Source organism: Bactrocera oleae, chromosome 5, assembly GCF_042242935.1.
Source record: "Bactrocera oleae isolate idBacOlea1 chromosome 5, idBacOlea1, whole genome shotgun sequence".
Taxonomy (NCBI): Eukaryota; Metazoa; Arthropoda; class Insecta; order Diptera; family Tephritidae; genus Bactrocera; species Bactrocera oleae.
Window position 1 is genome coordinate 47,730,388 of NC_091539.1, and position 15,965 is coordinate 47,746,352.

The 15,965-nt window shown below is 29.8% G+C and overlaps 1 protein-coding gene across 1 annotated transcript; it reads right to left on the reverse strand.

The window, feature by feature from the left end:
• Positions 1-7,422: 7,422 nt before the first annotated feature.
• Positions 7,423-15,124, reverse strand: LOC106615998 (uncharacterized). Its single transcript, XM_036365866.2, has 4 exons — positions 14,789-15,124; positions 10,264-10,562; positions 9,751-9,909; positions 7,423-9,601 (listed from the first exon to the last, which is right to left on the reverse strand). Exons 1-4 carry the CDS (start codon positions 15,096-15,098, stop codon positions 9,254-9,256), a joined length of 1,116 nt encoding a protein of 371 aa, XP_036221759.2. The 5' UTR covers positions 15,099-15,124; the 3' UTR covers positions 7,423-9,253.
• Between the last annotated feature and the right edge of the window lie 841 nt (positions 15,125-15,965).

The following is a 15,965-nucleotide window of genomic DNA, read 5'->3' on the forward strand; positions in this document are numbered from 1 at the left end:
CGATCGACACCAAAAACTAATCAGTTCTAAACCTTGAAGAAACACATCGTTTGCCGCAAACCGGGTCGAAATCAATTGATTTACTTGCTAGATATCGAAAACGAAAAATTTCGAAGAGCTCAAAAGCAGTGAAAAAAGCGAAATTTGAACGTTAGCGTATGAAATTAGAGGGAAGTTGCAGGGATGGCCCTTGAGGCCAACCGTTTTCCACATTTTTTTATTTGACAAGATATCTTCACGAAATTCAGCATGCAATTTTTTACTAGGCAACGCTACAATCTCCGAATATATTATTTGAATCAGCTTACTATAACATATAGCTGCCATATAAACTGATTGAACAAAATCAAGTCCTTGTATGGAAAACTTTTATATTTGACAATATATCTTCACGAAATTTAGCAAAGAATATTTTTCTAGGTATAGCTATAACCTCCGTATATATTATTTGGGTCGAAACCATATAGCATATAGATTACATACAAACTGTTAGATCAATATCTAGGCCATGTAGCATGAAATGCGCCTGTGAAGGTCAGCCGAAGCTAATATTTTTTCAAGTTTTTAATTTAATTTTTGTTGAGTAATAAAATTTTATATAATATATCTAATAACCTCAATTTGTGGCTTTTAGGCAATGCCAACCTCCTCAGAAGATCAATACATATATATGTATTAGGGTGGAGCGCAAAAAAAATTTTTATTTCGTAAACAGTTTTAGATTAGTGTTCTAGAAGCTGTGGAGAGTTCTCTCTCTGGCCAATTAAAAGTTATCAACTTAAAAAAATTGCTTGTGGTCATTATTAGAGTTTTAAAAAAACGTCTTTGAGTCAAATTCGGTAATTTTTATATAAATGTGAAGAATTTAAACAAATAAAATTTTTTTTTTGCGCTCCACCCTAATATGTATATAATAACTCTATATAGTATATTTGTTATAATAATTATTTATAGTTATCAAAGACAATTGTTAAGTGAAAAAATGTATTCTAAAGTCTTCTAAAGCTTCCATTGCATTGCAAATAACCATGCCTTTTACTCTGCTTGTTGAGGCGTTTAAGCTTAGTGGCAAATTCTATAAGGGCCATAAGTCAAGCGATTTTGTATTTTCGCAAGGATAGCCATAGCAACCAATAATTTCGCTATCTTAACTTATTTTTATCAACACAAATGTTCCCTAAACAAACAGAAAATCGAACCTTGAACACAGCAATTTTCTGCATGTTTTGTAATTCACCAATTGACACAATGACAAAATTGCTGTAGTTTTTTTTTCATACTTTTTGTCTCTCCCAAAGATGTGTGCAAATTTTGTAACCTAATGTCATTGTCCAATTGTCCAAACTACATATATATAGAGTAAATAGAGTTGACAATTTGACAATTCAATTGTGTCACGCCGCCAACGGTGCACCCAGCAGGTTTCTCAAATTATTTACCGATATGGTGTATTTAATTTCCACCTTTTTTGTTTGTATTTCACCAACTTTGGTGGTCCAACGCTCAGCGGTAGCGGCACTAGATAAACGATGAAAACGATTGTTAGTTCTTAACCTATAAACATATTTATTGTTTTTACAAAGTTTGGTAATTTTTTGTTTTTTGTTTTTTTGAAGACAAATAATTTTATAAATCGCAGCATTGAATACAGTAGCGTTAGTAGTTCAGGTTAATTCGGTTGGGTAAATGTGTTGATATCTCGTGAGACCACGAAAAATCCCAATTGGACAACTAGAGACGCTTGTCCGATGTAATGTCCAAAAATTCTATATGCATATACGCACAGGTGTATTTTTTATAGCATGAAATAGTATAAAAATATATAAATTTTAATGTTGATTTATCAGTTTGAAGGACATCTAAGTGCTATAGTTGTCCGATCTGGAAAATTTATTCGAAGGCTGAAGGCAATGGCCTTGGACCATTATTAAATGCAAATTTCGTGAACATATCTTGTCAAATAAAAAAGTTTTCCATACGGGGTATTATAAAACACCCGGACTCGTGGCAAACTTAATGTACCCTGTTCAGGTTATAAAAACCGGTTAAATTTAACTGATATGTGAAATCTTTAGCTACTCGGCCATAAGCAAAACAGAAAGAGTAATGTATATAGAATTAATTCTTACAGCTTTTGATAAATGTTTTATTGAGCCGTGAGAGTTCTGAAACTGAAATTTTGCATAATATACTAATCTGCAGTTACTTTAATTATAGTTTTTACATGGGGATAAAGACGTTCTTTAAGTTACCTTATACCAAAGTTTATGTAATATATGGATGTATGTATATCAAATTTTCCCACAATGCTATGATGTTGATTTCCAGTTATAAGAAACGTTATACCGTTATATAAAAAGCTGGTTCGAAGTCTTTTAGGGACTAATTTCTATATCATATAAATGTTTGTAGTTTTATTGAGACTTGCAAAGGTCTCGGTGGATCCTAAATACTAAGTATTTATGTATACATACATATACATATCTAATTAAATTTTCAAAGAGGTACTCTTCATTCAAGGGATTATATCCTTTTTTGCTTTTGAAGAATTATTTAATAAAATATGCTTTCGAAAATTTTTGGAACCCCATGATTCGGTAGCCGATTTCCAGTAGAACCTCCCAAACCCTTTTCTGGCAGTCAGGTATATATTTCAAATCCAAAAATAAAAAATGCATCACTTATATGAATAATGAAAACCACATATGAATATTTTCTACTAAAACTTTACCTTGTCAAATAACCGCAAATAAATAATTTCATCATCGCATTTCATCACAACCACAAAATGCTCCAACAAACAATATTTACGAGTGAGCATAACAGCTGTAAAATTCAACTCAGTGCTCAATGTACTCCAAACTAATACATGCAAACATAACAAAAAGTAAATGAAGTAAACAGAATGAAATATACTCAACAAGTATATAGGAAAAATAGGCGTTGCCAGTGACCAAAAGTGAAATGTATGTGTAAATTGTCAAAATTTGATTCGTAGAATCATCAAACTGAGTTGCACTCTCAAAAAAGACTCAACGCAGAAGTGAGTATATAAATGGTTATATGGAGTTTTATACTTATATACATGCATAGATATAAATATGAGAACTAAAACAAAAGACAGAGAAAGAGAGAGAGAGAGTAATGAAGTAATTCACATATACTCATTGATAAATGCACAGCTGAAATACTCTCAGCCACACAAGTAAACAGTCATGCACTGAGTCGGCTGAGTGATATTTGGCGAGCTACCGTCGTGAATATAGAAGTGTACGACCTTATAAGGGCCGTTACGCTCTTAAGATGTACATATTTTTGTATGTTCATTTTTTCATTCATAAAATTGTTTTTTTTTGGTATATCAGCTGTGCGCAAGCCATTTTACGTTATTCATTCGTAAAATATGTATTTAAAGGGATGGTATACAATTTAATCTAATAATTTTTATATGGTTGTGTTAATGTACATATATATGTATATATATTTGTTAAAATGTAATAATAATTGCTAGTTTTACTGAACAACAATGCAATTAGACACTATGGTATGAATCACGCAAAAGTGAGCTTGCGTTTGAAATAAGTAGATAAAAGATATTGCTTGACTTACTAGATTACGTGTCCAGTGATGTTATTGCTGATTTTAGCCAACACTTTAATAATATTAATATAATATCTTTATATAAGTATACATAAATTCAAATTACTTGTCACGATGTTTGTCCGCTCATAAACTTTTGAACTGATTTAAAAAAAATTTTGTTGAATCAAACCGCATACAGTGTCGGTTTGATCCAACATACAAAATAGTATAGCATTTATCCCAATTCATACGAGTATGTGCTAAACTTTTTAATAGCAAGTTATTTGTTTAATAAATGAGAAAGAGTTATAAATGCACAAACGGGTTTGGGTTCAGGTGAATTTTCTTAATAAAAAAATTGGACTAAAAATATAATTTCTATTTTTATACACAAAAAATATTTGATCAAGTTTTAATTGCGATTTTGAAAAATAAATTTATAATTATATAAGAAATTGATAAAATATTTTTAAAATTTTAAAATGGGAATTTGGAAATTTTTAATCCCAAAATCAAAAAAAAAAAAGTATACATTATTTTATTAATTTTGATTTGGGTATCAAAAATTAAAATAAATAAATATTTATTTTAGTATCAAAAAATAAAAAACAATAAATAAGAATTTGTTTTCTAAAACCAAAAACAAAAATCGTGACAAAATGTTTTTTAGTTTAAAAGTTGGAATTTGGAAATTTATTTTTAATTCCAAAATCAAATTTAAAAATTGATAAATAATTTTTAATTTAAAACTTGGAGTAACAAATAAGAAAAAATATTTTTCAAATCAAAAGCTGGAATGAAAAGGGACAAAAATTAAAGATTTAAAATGATAAGATTTAGATCTTAACTGCAACAATATAATTTAAAGTAATTATCTGGATATAAATAAGACAAAGAATGGTAAACTAATGTGTTAAATAAGTGCGAAATAAGTTAAAATGCAAAACCAATTTTTTTTTTTAATTTTCAACTTTAAACTTATCTAGTTCTAATATTTGATATATTTTCGATCCGAGATGTAGGATTAAAATTTGCATATATAATTTTTCTTTAGATTTTCGGGATTAAAAAATTATTTATAATTACTTGGATCATAATCTGGAATCGTGATATATTTTGCGGCCAAATTCCAGATACTCTTGTCTGGCGATCTGATGTCAATAGTTACTGATGCTGATAAAAATGAAAGTGTAAATTTTCCAATTGAATGTCTTACGTCTCTAGTATTACACTGAATGCCATCACATAATCTTCGGTTGAAAATTGGTCCACCTATTATTCTTCTGCGTAATTTTAACTCATCCCGATTATAGAATGGTAAATGGTTGGTCATCGAAAAGATCACCAGAAATGTTCTTGAAGCAATCATATGGACTGAAAAGTTTAATGGAGAAATGGTCCTGTTGCCACGAATTTCAAGAACACCTTCAGTTTCTTCGTCATCTACCTTTGAGCAGGCTACAGTTATCCAATGTCTACAAGGAAGTCTCTAAGACAAATAATAACTATTTGCGGTTTAGATTTGGAAAATTCTTCCTTTTTTTCTATGGGGAGAATTTGGATAAATTACTTTCAACCATAATGTCGTCGGTTCTCATACTGGCGGTAATGTTTTCATTTTTATTCGTGCATAATAATTTCACTGTATTAAATAGTTTGTAATAATATTTAATCTATGCCTTAGCCACCGCAATGCGTGTTCAGATCTTTATTATAAATGTGATTTTTGGAGGAAAGTTAGAAGGATCTTATATTTCTCTATGCCCCATGTATGATATAAAATCATTATTGCCGTTCTGGTCGTTCCATTTAATTCTTAAATAATAACCATGCATACCTCACAGGTATTTTTTTCAACTCTTTTCAATTTTTTATTAACTTTTCTTTTTAAGAAAAAAAGAGAGATTGATCTTTTATTCTTAATTTTTTGTGTTTATTTTTTTGTTTTGCGTGTAAGTACATATGTATGTATGTGTAATGCGTTTTTGAAATTGAATACCAAACCTGTGCCTAAAGCCTTACAAGTGCCTCTTCACCTTCATGATATTCTTAAGGCCAGAACTTTTCTGTGGTTTGGTGTTCTTTATTCAACAAGTGCATATTTAAAATTTGATGAACTGTCCGCAGTGGTTTATAATGCTTCAAGTACCGTTATCGAATATATAACGGTTATTTATGGGCTGAAGAAAACAGATATTCGTACAAATGTGCCATATACAAATATGTATATTTAAGTAGCTACAAATTAGTGCTACAAGTTCACTCATATATTTTTTAGGTACCTTATATGTGCCTGCAAATATACATAAATGCAATACAGTTTACCTGCATACGCCCATAGCGCCATATCAGTTTCATCAGCAGCATAAAATTTGCGAAATCGGAAGAAGACGACGATATGGGTTTCGGTCTATTCGACTTAACAGCTCAAGACTAAAGTTACTTAAGAGAAAAGAAATGTGCTGGATGCAAGATGCAGACATTTCTGTCTTAAATTTCATCCGTCTTTAAAACAAATTACAAGCTAGTTATATGTACTGTTATACTTTGACATTTAAATACTTTGATTCTCTGTCATGTATACTTGCAACACTGAAGTTCCACTGACAAACACCATACATTATAGTCATTTAATTCCCATTTGATTTGACAAAAGACGCGGCTAATATCTTAATAAGCATCTTTTAACCATATGTATGCCATATTTATTTGATGTTTACGAAATAATTTATTTTTTACACACACTCAAGATCAAATTTGACCCGAACTGGCCAATATAAACTGCGCACGCAAACCGAATCGACAAATTTTTCTCTAGATTAGATGGTAGTTTTTCACCGTAAGCGTTACGCAGTTTAGTATTTGAAAGATAAGATTTTCGTATGTACTAAAAAACTTCACTTTTTTTGGACGCCTAAACAAATTAGATTAATTAATAATTGTGTATATATTTTACAGATAAATTCGATTTATTTTAATGAATTTTGTTTTTACTTTACAATCACTTTTGGCATTTACACATCTGCATTTTTATTAGTATTATTTTATAGTAATTAATATACATATTTGTTTTCTTACACTGTTTTATTCATACTTGTAAATATTATATGCGTATTTGCGAATAAATTCAAGATTTTTTTTCTTATATATATATGCATTTTTTTGTTGTTTTAGTTTTTCTGATATATTTTTATTTAAAACACAATAAATAATTAAATAAATTATTAAACCAATTAATTATTATTAATATAATGTTTATGTACGTATGTATGTGTGTCCAAATCCACATAACTGAACGAATTTCCGACTAACAGTTAGGCTTTCGAAGACCTATTATTTATTATGGCTTTAGTTTTAATTCGTATAATTTCTGTTAGTATTCTAAATTCTCTTTATAATTTGATACTTAATAGTCTACTTTTATGATTTTTATTCAGTTTTTATATTTTACTTTAAGTACATGCATAGCCAAAGGGTTTTTATTAACCATATTTTGTTGTCATATTTGCTTGAATTTTAAACTTAGTTTTTTTTTTTTGTAGTCGTTTGGTTTTTTAATTTTATATGTGTGCATGTTCGAATTGCAATGTCACTTTGTTTATTTATTTTTAACATTTCGATCAGCTCATTACATGTAGTAAGTACAACAAACAATTTACGGCTCATTGGGTAAGTTTAGTTTTCGTAACAACATCCACATACATACTACATACTTACATAAATGTGATTTGTACAAATGTAAAAAATAATTACCATATATTAATGCAACATAAATTAGTAATTAAATATATATACATATATACATATATACATATATATATATATATATTAATATGAGTAGTAAAATTGCGACACAACTAATCTTTCATAAATACAATATGTAAGTGAAGAGCGATAAAGTATTTTATTAAAACCGTTAAGATACAGTGCCATCATTAGCAGCTGACTACAATTTTCATATACTTTTCAAAACACAACATTAATCATTAAAAGACATGGTGGTGATAAGGCTTCAAATCATAAGATTGATATTTTGCTTTTTAAGTTGTGATATATGTTAAGTCACATGTCCATTTCTGAAGTCTGTTAACAAAAATTGTTTTAAATTTTTCCAAGTGTTTTTTAAATATTAAACAAGTCAACATGTGGTGTCATATAATTTCAAGTTACGCAAACATATACCATATATCAGTGATGTTATATCAATATATCCATTACCAAACCTATGCATATGCCATATAACCAGCAACAGGCGATGTGATATCAAATCATATCATCATATGCATATTTTCATGGTTTGTAAACACACGTGTTACTACATCCTTCAGTGTTATTCATATGCCACAAATCACATCATACGAGGTTGTGTCATGTAGCATTGCATTATGCGATGTGATATCATAACAACTTATGATACACGTTGTGAACACTACTGTTAATAATACTCTAAACGAACTGATTTAAGTTATACAAATGCGTTGAGACTCAGCAGCAACATGTAATATTGTTGGATACATATGTATGTATACTTGTATAAGGTTTAGCATACCATTGACATGGCCTGTGATATCATATGCCATAATCACTACCGTCTTTCCTCTCATTTTTTCCGTTGACTTGTGTGTTCTTGCGATTTTTATGACAATTTGCTTTCTACACTTAATTGCTATGAGTTTTTATCAAAAAAATAAATAAATAAATAACGGTTTTACATGTTTTTAGTGTTTCTTTAATGTTTTGCTGTAATTAATAAATATTTTATGTTTATGTGTATAATTGCTTATAAAATATATTATAAATAAATAAATAAATAAATATATAGTGTAGTTAAAATTTGTAATTATTTTAATTAATGCTATTACATATACATATATAATTACATTATACGCTGGCGTTTCTAAATTAATAAGCTTCATTGTTGACGTTTGTACATATTTTACAATTTCTTACGTTTATATTAGTATATAATTTTTTTGTAATTTTTGGTAACTGGTATTTAAGTGTGAAATATTTTTAAGTATGCTGTTACTTTCAATATATGCTTTGTTTAATTTCCAATTTTGTATGTGTCACGAAATATTTACTGGTGGAAAATGAAAAACAACAACTCATTACTTCCATTGCTATTAATGTTTTTGGTGTTTTTTTTGTTTTGTTTAAAAAAAAAAACTTGTTTGCCAGCGACTTAATGTTGCATATATCTTTTTTTCATTTTTTTAAATTTATTTTTTATGCCTCATATAATCATTCTTTGGAATAAAAGTTGTTTTCAAAACTCAATACAATATATAAAACGAAAATTTTGTGCGCACTCGCACCGTCAAGCTTCTAACAAACTGTGTTTAATTAAATTATTAAAAATTAATTATAGGAATTGGAAAATTATCATAATCTAGGAAAGCAAAAGCCTTTTTTTATAGTATTAAAATATAAGTCATAGTTGGGTTATACATATATATAGAAGTCTTTCGCCAAAAATCGCACACACTGAAATTCTTTGTAAATCTGTATGAAAAACATTATTCCGCCTCATTGTTTGCTGGTTTATGTATTCCTTTACATATTAGTAATGAATGGGTGTGACGGCCTCTTAGGCATATACATATGTACATAAGTACATATTTTTTTTGTTAGTTTGCTTTTTTTGTTTTTCTTGTTGCGTTTATATACATTAATTGCACATCTGCATCAATTTTTCGCAGAGGTTGATTAGATATTCGAAAAAGCTAAGGCTTTCCACAATTATCAACCATTCTCTCACCTGTGCGGTTCTATTGTAATTGGGTGTTATGGTCTCATTAATAATCCGTAAATAAGTGCTTTCATTGAGTGCACTTATGGCAACATTTTTATTTTGAGTCAGCTCGTCGTATGTGTGTTCCAAAAAGTTGATTAAGGTAGCGTATTGATAATTATATGTATTGTACCAATTCTGCTTGTTGTTCTCGTTTACAATTTCTTTGAATACGATTTGCAAGATTTTGAATGTTCTAATTATGTTACTAATTTCTTCAACGAGCTATACGAAAAAGAGAGTTAACAAGAAAAAAAGGAAAAATTATTAGTTTTCATTACATTTACATTATTTTAAACTGTTAAATTTATACAAAAATGTTCGCAAAAGTTGCTATTAGATTAGCTATACTAAATAAAATATTCCATGCTCACCAATTCTTCGCTCATTTGCTTTCCTTCTAGATGGGGAAATTCCGTTTTTGAAATATTGTGAAGGGTGTAAAAATGCATATATGGATGTTCTAAACTTAAATTATGTTTGCTCCAGGCTTTGAAAGCTTCCTCCGCTGTTTGAGTGAAACGAACTTTAGTCTGGAAAATAAGAAGAATTTCGTTGAATTAAAGTAAAGTACATTTTCTATTTTTATATATTTGTAGTTTTTAATAAAATTTTAATTTTTTAATTTTTGAGCTTGGTGAATATTAGTTATATTTCTATGTTTATATAAATCAGATTATAGTATAATTTTACTAAAGTCATTTTTAAAATTATATATTTTTTTAAATTAAATCATTTAAAAATAATTTTTTTTTAAATTCCATTATTTACAAATTAAATTTTTTTTCATTTCATTAAGAAAATTAGTGCCCAATTGGGAAATGTTTAAATATCTTAATTTCTACTTTCTTAAACTATATACTCGTATTACTATTGCTGTTACTTACAAACTCATCAATCTTGTCCATAAGCGTTCTGCGCGACGTGTTCGCTTGTTTTCGCATACTGTCTAGAGCTGAGCACGTCGTCATTTTAGTCGAACGTACGTTCAAGTGATGACGACGATGCAGTTGTACACCATGTATGGGCGATAATTCACGTTCGTACTGCATTACTTGCTTGTGATGTTGCAGACGATTTTCTAAGGAGTGTAGAATTTGTTTTCTTCCGTGTAACGTTCGACCGGAAGTAGTGGAAATTTGCGCCAATATGACAATGCAAATGATTGGCAGGAGTGCAGAGGATTCTGAAAGCAGAAAAAAAATAAAGAGAAATACATGAGTAATGGTGAATTTGAAACTGATTTGTATAAATATATCTAATGGAAAACACAAGATTTAAAATGTTCACTTTAACAAACTTAGTTTCCTTTACTCATATAATTTATTTTTGAGCCCTAATACATACATATGTATACACACACATATTTGTGCCTATATTGATATGCTAGCATAAGCACATATCAAAGCACGCACTACCACATGCACACAGCGCTGAAAAGCTAACGCATACAAATACATAGATAAACACACCTGAGCGAATCGCTTCGGCCAATTGCAGCATACACCAATGAACGCTGCGAAATTATCGCACACTATAAAAGCCAGCGCTGCCAGCAAATGCGCTAAAAACCAATGCAAAATTCGCAATGGCAGCGTTGTTGGGCTGTCAAGTAGCGGCTAAGAAATTTCTGCTGTGTTTTTATATATAATATGTATCTATGCGTCAAAGCAATGTACATATATCATACATTATATATTATATATACATAGATGTGCAATTAGCGCAGCTAAAGCGTACACACAGTAATTTGTAGAATTTATAAAAGAGCACAAGCTGCTGCAACAAAATATGCTGTAAACGCGCGTGTTGGCATGTGGCATACGCATTGATCGATCGATCTGCAGTTTACCGCTTTTGAGGATATGTAGATGTGGATATGTGTGCGATTGTGCTTGACAGGTGGTCTAAGTAATCTAGTCAGACTTTGAGACTTAAACTGTCTAGGCTTTTTTCAAGATCAAGGCAAAGGCCGCCAACAATAGAAATTTACTGCCGCCTGCTGCCGTTTGTTGCTGCCATCTATTTTATAATTTGTTGCTGTGTTTTTTTTCTTAGCTTTGAAAGGAATTTAGTAAAGCGCATAGCGCAGATGCGTCGCCTGCAATTTTCATTTGCTTGGCTGTTTGTATGTGTGCTCATATGTGGCAGACATAGCTGAGTATTAGAAATTTGTTAATTATCATTCGTAATTAAAAGCAACGCTTTTAATGTGAAGCGATCTTGTTGGTTGTTTTGAAAGGTGTATATTTGTATGTAATGTATAGCAAATGTTGTATTTACTTCGAGAGCTATGTGTGTGGTCGTGCGGTCGAGTAGACCTTTCATAGATAGCAGTACTAAACGCAATGGCTGATAAAATAATATATATGCATATATGTATATACCAATTTTTATCGTTTGGGTTTTCATTATCTATGTATACATAGTATATACAAATAAGTTTTTTTAACCAATTGTTTTGAAAAATAATGCTATACGAGTATTCATAGTAGCTGCAAGAAAATGTATATTGAATACACATATATAAGTTTTATACTCAGATTATATAAAAAATCAAAAGTCGGAGACGCTACATATACATATACCCTATATATATGAATAAATGAGCAGCATGACGAGTCGATTAATCCTTATCCGTTTCACTGTTTGTATATACACGAACTAGTCCTTCAGTTTTTGAGACATCGATCTCAAATTTCGCATATGTACTTTATTCTTCAAGATGCTGGTAATTTATCGGAACGGCTATTATCGGACTACTATAGCATATAGCTGCCATACAAAGTGAATGATCAAAATTACAATATTTTTATGCGTGAACAGTAAAACAGCTTCGGTGCAGCTGAAGTGTGCATTTTTCTTGTTTTTAAACTTTTTTAACAGCCAAATCATGATCCCTATATTTCTGTTTGTATGTCACTAATTGCCATAGTTTGTAAGCACTAACAATATAATATTTCTATCAATGTTATGTGTGAAAATATGTGCAGTATTGATGAATTATATTTTGTTTTGCTATTGTTTTGATTTTTAAAGCAAGAATTTATTTGTTCATATGACTAACGCTAATGCTTGTATGTAAATACAAAACGAAATGACATGGGCATGTGTGCCTGGTTGTAATGGTACTGACAAGCACCGATGTGTATTTGCTACAATTAGTTTGCGAATAGTTTTGATAAAAATTTTGTTTACTATACTAATTTGATTTATTATATTTTATATTTAATTTGTTATTTATTTAATTTTATTTTTAGTCAATAATAATACTCGAAACATTTTTAAGTTGCAGCTACTTGAGTTTTTTGCTTAGATACGACTATATGGTGAAGCTCGAATAGCACTCATACATTCATATGAATATATATATATATATGTTATTTTTATTACTATATATATATAAATGAATATATATTTTGATATATATTTAGTTTTGCTTTTTATTTAATTTTTAATAATTATTTACTCCAATTTATAGAAATATGTGTGCTTCGTTGCCATTTCTTTAATATTAATACCCGTCATTGATTCATTCATTAATACGTTTCGTTACTTGCTTGAATTGTTATCTACGTGCACACTCACACACACACACAAGCGCGCGCGACACGCACCGCTTACATAGTGCTTCGTTTGTACACAGTGGCCACGTGTAGGCGGATGCGCGTTGACCTGTAAAGGAAAATCATTGAAGAGTATCCTGTTTGCTCGCTACTTAAAACAATTGAGCTAAATAACAGTTTCGCATTTTCCACGTGTGTGTGTTCGTGATTGTTTGTGTCACTCCTGTTTGCTTTTTAATTATAGCAATCACTGCAATTATATTTATTTCATCATATTATTATTAATTAAGCAGACATACTATATATCGCCATTTACATACATACAAACATAAGCAGCATATCATAGCTAAATGCACTCCGTATTACATACATATGTATGTGTGTGTATTTTTGCCACCTTGTATATTTGTATGCTCATTTAGTCTAGTTAAGCTGTGAGTGTGTAAGGCGTATTGCCATTGGCTACCACTTAGTTAAGAAGATGTTAAAAAAAGATTATCAACATACAATATATGTATATACGCGTGTATGTAGGAGGTAAAAATACATTTCTAACGAAATATATCAAGGAGAAAAAATAAGGCAAATGTTAAGCATTCGCATTATTTGTTGCGCTACTTTCGTAGTTGGATTATTGAAGGTATTGAGGTTAAATTAATGTTCGGTATATGTATATGCCAAATCTACTTAAGTCACATCATCCAGCAGATTTATCATTTTTTGCGGAGTCAGGTAGCAGAATCGTTAATATTTTAATTAACATATTTCTTTATATAATCAGAAAGATCTAAAGTCAAAAAAAAAAGATATGCATAGAAAATAACACAAAAATTTTTTTTTATATCTTTACATAAGTTAAAATATTTTAATTTTTTGGAGTAAAATGAGTTGTAAAATTGTGTTATTTAATTTTAGAATTCAAATTTAAAACTTAATTCGTTTTTATGTTAATAAAAATAATAGTGACATAATAAACAGCATTTCTCTTTTTAATATTATAAGAAAATTTTAATATTATAGAAAAAGAGTTTGAAAATTAAAATGACAACCATTGCAATATGATTATAACTTCTTTATGGAAAAGTGAAAAAACTTAATTATTAAAGTTAATATGAGAAACATTGCAACATTGTTAATTTTAAAATTATTATAATTTCTTTTTTACAATGAAAAATATTGCAATATTATATTTTTTTGTTTTGAAAAAGTAAAAAAAAAAAATTAAGTATTAAAATAACAATGAAAAATATCATAATTTTCTTTTGGGAATTTAAAAACAAAATTGATTATTAAATTTAAATGAAAAACATTACAATATTATTATAATTTTTTTGAAAAGTAAAAAAAAATTTAATAATCGATTTTAAAAGAATTTTTGGTTTTGCATAAGAAAAGAGTTGCAAATTTTTTACTCTTTATAAAATTTTTTTTAAAAAGTAGTTAACGATTTGCGTGCTTTTCGTACAAATTTCCCCCTTTTCATTTCAATTTTAAATTACAATTATAAAAACATAACACTAAAGCAGTAATGCAATATGCTTACTCAATATTATTTCCGTTCTTTCTTATAAAAAAAAAGTTAAACCAACTATTATTTGATAAATGCCAGAAGACATTTTTACTTAAGCAACAAACAAAAAACTTAGTTAAACAACTTTATACAAAAACGTGGTAAGAGAAGGCCAAAAGGCTCTAAAAATCACGCTCGTAGTATGGAATACTAATGCCTATGCACAATCGATAGCTTGCAGTTTGGGTACCCTTGTTATTTTTATTACTTATTATTTCCTATATTATTTGTTCGTGTAATTTTTTTTTTCTTCTTTTGTATGTTTGGTTGACTTACTCATCATCGGCATCCTTCTGTGGGAGCGCGTTTGGCAATTTACTGCAGCGCTTTGCATTTCCGCTGTTAAAGCGGCTTTCGTCGCTGACTTTTGGCATGTATTTCCAATGATGAAATCAATTGAACTGTCTAAACGCGTAAGTCCGCTGTTTACAACAAATGCGTTACTTGTCGATGGCACTTTCACAGTATGCGGTTGTTGTTGCTGTTGCAAATGTTTTGTATTAATTGTGCGTACTGTGCGCGATTCACAACAATCCAGTGCACTATTAATTTTGTTGCTTTTACTGTACACTTGTGTTTGAGACATTATGGTTGGTTTTGTTTGTTAAATTTGTTTAACTTTTTTAATAAAAATTATCACAGAATAATGCACACGAAATGAAAATGGCGTTCTTTCGTACACAATTTTCGCAATTTGGCGTTTAGAAAGTCAGACTTGCAAATTATAAAGTTTAAATATTTTTCTTTGTTTTTTTTACGCTTGCGCAAAGTTTAATATTTAAACAAAAATTTATGTGTTTCAGTCGGTAAATAAGAAAATACTATTTATAATTGTCCTGTTTTGCAACAAGTGTTGTTTAGCGAATATTTAAAGGCTTTTTGCTTATATTTATTTAAGTATTTTTTTTTTATTTTTTATATATGCTCTATATTGGCAATTTGAAATTATTTACAAATTTCTTCAACTATTGTACGAACTTGTTCGCTATTGATTGCGGATTGTAAGTTGAGTCTTCAATCGCAAGCTTTTAAAGCGAGCGCAAACCCCACAAATTCAATAGCATACGCTCATACAAACGCTCGCATTGAGTACAAGAATTGTGTGCTCATGCACACACCACACACACGCGCGCGCGCATACATGAACATACAAACATCTGCCCACACATACGAATGCGCGGAGAAAAGCAACAGATACGTTCGTCTTAACAGTTAGGATCTGAGCAAAGTTCACCTAGTCAGCCATAGCGGCACGACGCTAGTGTGTGTGTGGCCTGCGTCGCAGTGACAGCAATAACGCGTCTTGCGCCGGCGACTACGAAAACGAAGTTGACGAAGGCGGCAGCCTCAATGCCGCCAGTATTGAATTTCTCAATTAATCGTTCAAGCGACGATCTTGGCCAAGAGCGTGCGCGTTGTTTAGAAAGAGCGCCATGTCGCGCTCAACAACTAA